At 56.0% G+C, this 10,209-nt stretch overlaps 1 protein-coding gene across 2 annotated transcripts in view; it reads right to left on the reverse strand.

Annotated features, from left to right (window-relative positions):
• The window catches only part of UNC5B (unc-5 netrin receptor B), a 55,789-nt gene extending 51,600 nt beyond the window's left edge, over positions 1-4,189 (reverse strand). For both annotated transcript variants that reach the window (XM_042789474.1, XM_042789469.1), the window contains exon 1: positions 4,027-4,189. In XM_042789474.1, coding sequence (XP_042645408.1) covers positions 4,027-4,117 — 91 coding nt within the window. In that variant the 5' untranslated portion in view covers positions 4,118-4,189. The remainder of the gene's footprint in view (positions 1-4,026) is intronic.
• Positions 4,190-10,209: the final 6,020 nt, after the last annotated feature.

Here is a 10,209-nt window from a genome sequence, read left to right on the forward strand (position 1 = left end):
ATTTAGGGAGTGTTAGGGAGGGTGCTGCATTCAGCTGGGGGCCTCCAGGCTCCCACCAAGAGAGGTTGGGTGTGAAACCAGACATCAGAGCAGCTTTATGGGGCTTTCTGCCCCTCCCAAGTCAAAGCTTCTGCATTTCCCAGCCCTAGCACAACCCCACTGCGGGTCATACAGGATTTTTTTCCAGCACCTTGGCCTGATGCGAGGAGTCACATCACTCAAAAGCTACCGGTTCGCCACTCCTGGGGCACCACAAAGGCTCTGGTTTTGGGGGCAAAGCATTTCTTTTTGGTCCTGAGCAGAAGGAATGAGTCTTTCGTGCCACCAGACACAGGACTCCCCCCCACACACCCCCCCCCTTGCCCCCAGCACCCAAAGGGCCAGGGCTGTGTCAGCCCGGTGCCACGGCGCTCTGACTCACGAGCAGGGGTGGCTTGCACAATACAACTGATTACAGCAAATTACAGCTTTGCATATTAAGGAAAACCCAAATCAGAGGCAGCGGGCCTTAAAATACCATGGCGGGGGCAATGGCAGCCAGCGAGCAGCTCGGGCATCCCTTGCACCCGTATTAATCTCCCCGCTTCCCGGGGTGAGACGGGCGGGTGGGATGGCAGGAGGGGGCCGAGGGAACGGGCTAGTGATTTATGCCTCCTCCCCCTCGCTCCGGCAAATGTTTTCACTCGCATTAGCATCGCTAAAGCCGGGAGGATATAAGTGAATAGGAAACAGCAGGAACCTGTGGCTTTATGGCACCAACATCTGCTGTAATGAACTCCTCGCAGACTCCATACAGCCCCTTCCGTCCTCACCTCGCAGCCCGGCACTTCCCGCCGCCTCCCCGGCACCGGACGGCGAGCCTGGCTTTTGCCGAGCAAAACCCAGCCCGTGGACTCTCCCGATAACCTACAGGGCTGGCAGGCTGATCCCACCAGCCCCAAACACACGGGGAGGGCGAAAGCCACAGGGCTGAGAGGACTTGAAAGCGCTGCTGCTCCTCCCAGAAATGGAAGCAAAACCAAGCTCCGTGCATCATCTTGGCTTAAATGACCCAAAAATACAGATTTTTTTTTTTTTTCTTTTTGTTCTTGTATGGCTAGGAGAGGGATGGAAAGGGAGTCAGCGTGCACAGCACCAAAAGGACCCGTGGGACCTTACACAGAGGAGGAGATAAAGGGCACAGCTGGACTCTCCAAGCTGCTTACTGCGTGCACTTTTCATTTGTAAACAGAGAAAATGCAGTCTGGGTTTCTCCCCTGCTCCCCAACTACCACTTCAAAGATTCTGCCTTCTTTAAAGTACTATTTTTCCATTTCTCTCCTTTTTTCGTTGTTTCATTATTTCATTCTGCCACTATCACACACAGACAGCACTCACTCCTAAGGGGGGGGGGGGGAGGGGGGATGGGGCTCCATATCAGAGAAGCTGAAGGAGACCGAAAGGCCGAGCAGATCCTTCCATACCCCGCTGTCCTCAAGCAAGCAAGCCTCCACCTCCTGCGAGGGCAGGCTTTGCTGATGTGCAACAGGTCCCGGAGCATCTCTCCCCCGGCCGTCCGCTCGCAGCGGCAGCGGCAGGCGGGCAGCGTCCTGCCACCCATGCGCAGGAGCCCGCGACCCACGCCGGTGGGGGACAGCAGTGCCAATGTCCCCCCTCCCTCCCTCCCTCCCTCCCTCAGCCTTTTCCTGATGGCGGTACAGCAGAAGGATGGACGGACAGTCCTTCACCAGGATGGCAATGTCATGTTGCCCGCAAACATCTTTGTTAGCTAAGCCCCCCTCCAGCATTTCGGCAGAGACCTCCATGCAGCCGGCCTCGGGGCTGGGGTGGGGGGCAGAAAGGCCCTCAAACAAGCTCAAAATCCTCACGCCAAATTCTTTTCCAACCGAAAGTAGCACACACAAGCGGCACAAAGCATGGCGAGCTGCCCGGCAGGCAAAGCCCCAGGACCGGGAAGCGGGGGGAAAGGGGGAACACGGGTGGGAGCTGGGGTTCCCCCAGCAGCAGAGGAGAGCACAGCAGCAGTCCTGGGGACGAGCGGGCCCACTGCTTCTGGGTTTGAAACCCCACTACATCCTCTGTTATTAAAAGAGAAAATTATTTTCTGGGCGATGCCTCTCCCTCCCTCCTTAAGACCAGGCAAAGACGGGGAAGGGAGCCGATTATCACCGGGGCTAAGCACCCATCTTGGCTCCCTCCTCTGGATCACCACATGCAACCTCTACACTACGCTCCTGGAGGAACACTAATTATAGCTCTACAGCGAAAAACTTTAAACACGTTTACATATACCAGATTAACAGCCTGCCTTTAGAAAGCTCCCTGGACTCAAACTGATCCAGCTTGGTCAGGTTTAACTTGTTTTTCCCTTCTTCATTCCCTCCCTCCTGCCCAGTTTTATTTCAACCCCTGCGTGAACTTGGTGGATGCAAAAATAAAGAGCACTGCACGGGACAGAGCCAGACATGGGGGTCCTGCACACCCAACCCCACCGAAATCCCCCCCCCTTCCCACCCAGCCCAGCATCCCCAGGCTGTTTGTCCACCCCTAAAACCCTGACCCGCAGCGTCCTGGCTAATCCAGCCTTCCCTGCCACCCACAGCATCCCACGCCACGCCGAGCCTCCCGGCCCCTTGCTGCTCACTCCCACGGCGTGGGACCCTCCGGCACACACGCCCCGCTGCTCCCGCCCGAGCGGGACACCGCTTGCCAGCTCCCAAAGCTCTCCCTTTCCAGCAAGGGAGAGTTTCTCCTGGCTGGAGGATGCTGCTGCAGCAACGTCAAGGCCACTGACTAAGTCAATAGTGCCATTTCTGCTTTCCATTTGCCAAAACACACTAGATCTTTGTGCGGCGGAGGCGGAAAAAATATTAATCTAATTAAACTCCCTCCCCAAAATTCCTCGTCACCTTAATTACGCTTCAGAAAAGAAGGCTTGGTTCATTTTCCTAGAAAATCAGCTTATCGGGAGATGCTTTTAACTGCTAACAGGACTGATCTGTGCTGCGCACAGCTTCGCGCCGCGTCCTCAAAGCCTTGCCACAAGCTGTGGGAAGAGAGCGATGGGCTCTCCTCCCGACACCTCACGGGGATGACGACGACCTTGCCCATCACCGGGGTCTCTTCCAAACTCGAAAAGCCATCAAACTTTACCGGGCTCCACTTCTGAGCTCTACACTCGAGGACATCTTTTTATACCTGGAGGATAAACACCGGCACCTTTGCTTTGGCACCACCGGGGGATGACAAAGGACAAAGTCCTGAGACGCAGAGGATGTTCATGATTGCGGGGGGGGTGTGGAAATCTAGTGGAAAGGCTGTATTTGATCACAGGAGTCCTAACGAGAGAGGGCAGCAGGAGAGACGCGCCTCTGTTTATTGTCTGTGGCAGGGATTACCAACGGAAGGGCTGGATTTAAGTGCATCTCAATCACAAGATTGGGTTGCGCACAGGAAACTTTGAAGAGCCATAGGAAAAGACCACTTAGCTGCCCGGCCATCAATAGATCGGTTTATAAAAAGGCAGATTAAAAAAAAAAAAAAAAAAAACAACAACAAAAAACAAACCTACCCAGGCTCAAGAATTACTTACTTGAGCCGCTGGGGAATCACAGCTGGCGACACTACAAATGGGGCTGGGTTTGTTTTGCTTTTCCCAAGAAATAAATAAATAAAAAGAAATAAAATACAAGCAGCGGCAGGGCGGGCAGGGAGCGGTGCTGCCAGCCCGCATCCCCCCGCAGCATCCCCCCCGGAGCGGAGAGCGGCTCAGCTCCCCCCGCCCAAACCTGCGCTCCTTACATTAAAATTAAAAAAAAAAAACTCCCCAAGGTTGGAAAGCCCCTCGAGCTGCCCCTAAAAAAGGGGGTAAACCGCAGTGAACTTTTTTTTTTTTTTTTTTTGCGGGGGGGGGGGGGGTGATGGGGGAGTAAGGCAGCTGGGGATGCTGCCCTCCACCCCCCTCGCCCCGAAAAACTTCTGCCGCCTTCCTCCCAGCTCCATCCCCCCCCCCCCCCCCCCCCTTACCTGCGGCGGCCAGCGCCCGGCGGAGCAGCAGCATGAGGAGGAAGAGGAGGAGGAGGAGGGTGGCGGGGCGGCGGGGGCCGGGCGGCTGCATGGCGGCGGGGGCCGGGAGGGGAGCGGAGCGGCGCGGCGCTGCCTGCCCGCCCGCCTCGCCACACTGCCGGGCTGCCCGGCGCCGAGCGGGGCGCGGCTCGGCGGGGCGGGGCGGGGGGCGGCACCCCCACACCCCCCACCCTCCCACCCCAATCCCACACCCCCCCCCCCCCCCTCCACGCCTGCCGTGAGCTGCTGCCGGCCTCAGCGCACAACCTCCATCACCCCCCTTCCCCCATCATCATCATCATCATCATCATCATCATCCCCATCCAGCGCTGCCGGGGGGGGTAACGAGGCAGAATTATTTAAAAAAAAAAAAAAAAAAATGTTAACTACGATGTTAAATGCTCTGCAGTGGGGACGTGCGGGCACGAGGGGGAGCCCCGCAACGCGCTCGGTGTCGGTGTCCCCGGACCACCCCCCCCCCTCCGCTTCTCCCTCCGCGCCCCGCTGGGCACCAGCCCCCTCCCACCCCCAGGGATCCGCTGTGCACCCCCCCCCCCCGCAAAAATACCCGAACGCGTGAAGCGGCGTGTGTTGTTGCTGCTAAGGATGTGAGTGCCATAGGGTCGCTTAATGGACTCTTACATCCCCCCCACACACACACACCCCCCCGGCACCCGCCAAGAACCGGGATTGAAACTCAGCCTGCAGAATTAGACCCGCAGGAGCATAAAAGCACCCAGAACCGCACAAAAAATATAATAATAAAAAAAATATTTAAAAATTCACAAACGGGGGGAAGGGGTCCTGCGACTACTCCTCAAGATCTGTCCATCTCCCTTCTTGCAGAGGATTGAAAACCAGCTTAGAGGTTCGCAAACTTTTGAGTGGTGGGGCTGCAGTTTTGCGCTCTCCTCGGTTTAAAGCCCGGCCTGCCTCCTCCCTCACTGGATGGGGGGGGGGGGGGACACGGGACACACGACGGACCGAGAGGAGACACCCCCCCCCCCCCCCCCCCCCCCCCCAAATTCAGCAAAGTTGCCTTTTGCTAGAGCAGCGTCGCCTGCCCCGCAGCGGCACCCACGCAAGTCGGACTGTGAAGCGCTGCGCGACAGCGAGAACCTCTCCCTTCTCACCGGGAGAGAAGGGGCTGCCGTTGCTACCTAGAAATGGTTAAAATAGCACGGGGGGGGGGGGGGGGGGGGGGAATTGCTAACTGCTTTTAATTGCTGGCAGCTGCTGGGTTCCTCTGGGGTAGGACAGTGGGGGCGAAGAAACCCTGGTGGGCAGGCAGTAATTACCGCCTGCGCCTCACCGCCGGCCCGGTGGAACCGGGGTTGGGGGTTTGGCACCAGTTTTATTCTGGGCCCAACGTGCTGCTCCAGCCACGAGTTTGCTCCTCGGTTTTAGCTCGGTTCTGGCCTGCCAGAGGGATAATGCAAACCCCGCCGGGCTGGAGGAGCTGGGGGACAGCTTCTGCTGTCGAAGCGGGGTGCTGCGTGCAGGCCAGGGGGTTCTGCCCCCCGGGAAAACCAGGGATGCACTTTGTGCTTCGGGTGGGCCTTTTGGACATCACCCCAAAATAGGAAATCCACCGTTGGAAACCTTTGGGAGCCGTCCCGAGCTCTCTCTGCCGCCCAGTTGCCTTCTCCCAGCTTTGCAGAGCACCCTCTCCCTCAGCCAGTCCCGTGGGTACCCCCAGCCAGACCCCAAAACAGCGGCTGCTTGGGCTGCTCACACCTTGCCAGCATTACAGCAGCCTTGGGCGCTACCTCGAGCATCCCACACTTCAGCCTGTATTTACAGAGCGGTGGGACGTGCCGGAAAAGGCTTAAGAGCGCAAAGAAATCTCATTTCCAGCGGCTGTCGAGGGGGGTGAAGCTGTAAGAAAAGAGCCTGGCTGGGCAACGATGGGGGAAGGATGCAATGCCAGTGGTGCTGGTGTTGGAGAGGGGCTGGGAGTGAGAGGCCTGGGAAAATAAAGCAGAAAAAAAAAAAAAAAAAAAAAAAAAAAAGGCCATTTTCCAGCCAGCACAGGACACATGTGCAGTTTGCGGCAGCGTAATGCAAGGGAGCAGCGGCGCTCGCACTGGACCTCAGTAACTGTCTGTGCAAGAGGGGGCTCCGTGCTTGGGTGGGTGTTTATTCTTTTATTAAAAACCACTGATAACGCTTGGGCCACTGTGTAAAGCTCTTTGAGGGGCTCTGAAGAACGGCTTGGTACCAGTGTGGGTATTGGTATTAATGAGCGGAGGAGCCAGCGGGTGCTCAGAGCTTTTGGAAGCGGAGTGTGCCTTTTATACATTGTATTTTATTTATTTTTTTTTTTTTTTGAAGTGAGTGAGAGCGTGTGGGTTAAATTGGGTGGCATTTAAGTCATTGTCTGGTATTCAAAATATGAATTAAAGCAATGCAAATTAATGGTTAGCCTACCACTATTTTGCAATTTTAGAGAAATATGACATGACAAACTATCATTAAGGCAAAGGGCTGTTTTTTCCTCCCAGGTGTTTATGTATTACCCCTCTTTTTCCTCTAAGGGCCTGGCGTGCACACGTCAATCAAACCCCCAGCGCAGCGGGACCGCTCCCAGCAGCCGCTCAGGAGGTGTGATGAGTTGCACAGGACTCAGCTGCCCAGCCGCAGCAGGACTGGCAGAGCCCACGGGGACCTTGTCGCCGGCCCTGGAGGGACGGCGGGTGATGGGGTCAGAATGAAGCCGAGGGAAAACTGGTGGTCCGTGGGCAAGGGTCCGCACCGCCCGGTTTGGCTAGGGCTCGGGAGGGGGGCAGCGTCAGAGGGGCTGCCTGGTTTTTGGTGTTCTGTGACTGCTCCCACTCAGGGATGCGGGAAGACCAGCAGTCCGCATCCCACTGGTGACACCCGCAGCATCCGAGCAGGGACCCCCCGACCTCTCGGGTGCCCGTCTCGGGTTGGGCATTGGGGGCTCTAGCCAAGCCGGGAGTGGGGTGAGTTAAAGCGTTAAAAAAAGAGATCGCAATCAGATGAATAATAAACAGTGGAAACTCCCAAAGCATAATCAGGAGGTGAGACAAAGACTCGCTTGTTCAGACTTCGAGGTCACGGCGTCCTTCAGCCCCGATCGCAGTATCACAGGAGGGGTGGGTATCTTTCCCCACCCAAACTTTAGAGGCACAGTGGGCCTTAGGTGGGCTGAAATGTCCTCTATAAGTGCCTTTTTTTTTTTTTAGATGGTGACCATGCTCCTCACTAAATATCTCAGCTGCCTGGGATAAGGCTGGGCATGGCTGCACCGAGATGTCAAGGTATGTTTGTGTTATAAAGAATGTCCTACTGGGGATGAAAGGATAATGGTTGTGGGTTTGTGGTTGTTTTTTGTTTTGTTTTTTTTTAAAGAGCATTTTCTCTAAAGCCCCCACGTGCTATTTGTAGTCGTGGACGGCTGGACGGGCCACGGGCAGCTGAGCACGGGGGTAGCCAGAGGTGCTTATCTATTTGGGGGTTCATAGGTCTTCAAGTCAATTTGCATAGCATTATCCATAACTATGCTATCGGGCCAAACAGTCCCGCCAACCTAATTAGGCATTAGTAAGAAGAGAGCATCTGAAGACATGCACACAGGGGAAGGAGAGGGGATACGCAGCAAAGCTACAGATAAAGAGGGGTCAAGACACCGGCAAGGGCTTCCCCAGCAAGGAAAAGCTGTGTCTGTACAGAGTTTTGCTTTCCCGGGGATGCCGCAGCCCCGACACCCTGGCACTGGTTCCCCACCAGCTCCCCCACAGAAGCAGGGACCAAACATGGAAAATTGCATACTTCCAGCTCAGAGAGAGCAGCCACCACCAAAATCTGTTGGTCCCATCGCCACAGAAGGCTGGTCCGGCCCCTGACCCATCTCTTCTCGCTCCACAAATAGCCGCTTCCATCCTCTGGGATTCCAGCCGGGCTGAAATCACCCTGCTTTTTTTAAAGGAGGGATTTTTCTAAGGAGCACGTTGTTACCAAGACAGCCCCAGCACGAAGTAAATATTGAGTTTAGCAGTGGTTTGTATGTCTTTTTTTTTTTTTTTTTTTTTCCCCTGCTACTGACAATTTCCTCTCCTGCATGCTTTGGGTGCACTGGAGGAGGCTGCAGAAATTGCCGGTGACGGCCCTGCTGCAAGAAGGCTGTTTGCTGCCACAGAGAAATCCCAGCTGCTGCCTGTAAAGGATGGGGAATTTGTTTCTCTCCATAACGTGGGGGGAGTTAGGGCAGAAAAAGGGCTTGGAGCAGGAGAGGGCAGGTTTTCCTGCAAAACAGGCGGACCGGCATATTTTTCTGGGTGGGCACCTGGATGGAGCCAGCCTGTCCTCTCGGTTTGACATTAGCCAGCCTCCCTGCTAATTTTCCTCCGTGCACAGCTCCGTGGGGATGCTCAGAGAATGCACTGCCAAAACCTGCATGAAGGGCTTTGTCAGAAATGTCCACCTCCATCGGCGACTCCCCTGCTCTCTGAGGGTGACCGACCCTCCCTTCCTCCGCTCCGTGGGCTCCCCCCACCCCACGCCAGGTCCCCAGGTTACCCCTTTGGGCTTGGGCCGAGGAGGTAAAGGCAAGGGACTGTCCTCCTGCCCCTCGCCACCAAACGGGGTGGCTGTACGCTGCACGTCCCATGCTCGGGCTGGCAGGGGTTCGTGAAGGAGCCGAGTGAGGCACAGAAGATGTAGCATCTTCATGGAAGCTGAAGATGGAGAAGACCCACTGGAGAAGCGAAACGAGACTTATGCCCAGCACCTGCTTGGAGGGAAGACATCCCTGCTGGGGAGATGACCAGCAAAGGCAGAACGCCCTCAAGATGAATACCAAGACCGTGAAACACCATAAGCACCTCCCCAAATCCTCGAGCCCTTGAGACACCTGATGTGATGGCCCTGAACCAGACAACGGGGCACAAGGTGGGATCTCCGAGCTCCGTCTCCCTCCCGAGCCATGTTTGCGGGCAAGAGATGGAGAAGAAGAAAGGCAGGGTCTCCACGGCGGCGCTGGAGGGGGAGGAGGTGTTTGTGGTTCAGTGGCTGCCAAGTCCTTTCTGCTTTGCAGAGCTTTACGAGTGACACTGGCGTGTGATTCGATTAGGGAAAGCGCTTCGCTTTCTCCTGACTCCAGCGCCTCCTCGGCTTTGGCTTGAGATACGATGGAAATCCTGTTTGGTGTGGGGAGAAGCAGACCCTAAAACCCCCACCCACCCACCTTGGGCCCTCATGGCATCTCTCTCCTCCACCCTGGGTGATGCTTCGTGGCATCTCCGTCCCATGGCGGGGACAGAAGTGAGAGCCACTCCCTTGGGGTAGGGAAAGCCTGGTTAGGAGATAGATAATTCCCAAGATGACCATAAACTGTGTTACAAACCTTTCCCCCTTGTGAGGGCCTGAGCTGGGTGGCTGGGGAAAAGTCCACGGGTGCACACGTGGACCCAAGGGGCAGGAGTCAATGCCCCAAAACACCCAGAGATGCTCTGGGGATTTTCATCGAGGCCGCGGTTTGCTCCAGAGGGAGCCTGTCAGCATCTGGACTGGCGTCAGCAGTGCCTCCCGAACATCCCTCCCACACCTATGGAAGAAGAGAGCGGGAGAAAAGTGGAGATGAACACAGCCATGAAGCAGAGCAGAGACCTTTCCGGCTCCATCCTCTACGCGATGGCAGGCAGGGCTGGCAGGGCAGTGGGAAATTGCCAGGAGGAATGAATGAGGGAGAGGTGAAAGAAAAGCCACAGCGGGCCAGTATAAAAGCACCAGTGCCGTGGAGCAGGTGCAGAGGCAGTGATAATTCCCCATTTCTTCCAACAGAGGAACTAGGAGTGTCCAAATCAAGTTATCGGCCAGCAGATTTAAGGACAAACAAAAGACAGTGCTTCTTCCATGCCACCCGTGATTCAATTATGGAACTCATTGCCACAGGGTGCTATGGAGACCTACAGCCTAAGTGGGCCCCAGAAAGCATTTAGGCAAACTCTGGGGGCACACAGGTCTGTCAAGGTCTGTTAAACATGATGGAGTAGCCACCTCGGGGAATTTCTAAGCCCAGGGCGTGGGACAAAGGGCTCAGCAGACCTGCCATCTCCTGCCAGGGATGCTGGACCAGCACAGCCTGGGAGAGAAATACCGAGGTAGTGTGTCTCATCACCT

The sequence above is a fragment of the Tyto alba genome, unplaced genomic scaffold, assembly GCF_018691265.1.
Source record: "Tyto alba isolate M040663 unplaced genomic scaffold, T.alba_DEE_v4.0 Super-Scaffold_1, whole genome shotgun sequence".
Classification (NCBI taxonomy): Eukaryota; Metazoa; Chordata; class Aves; order Strigiformes; family Tytonidae; genus Tyto; species Tyto alba.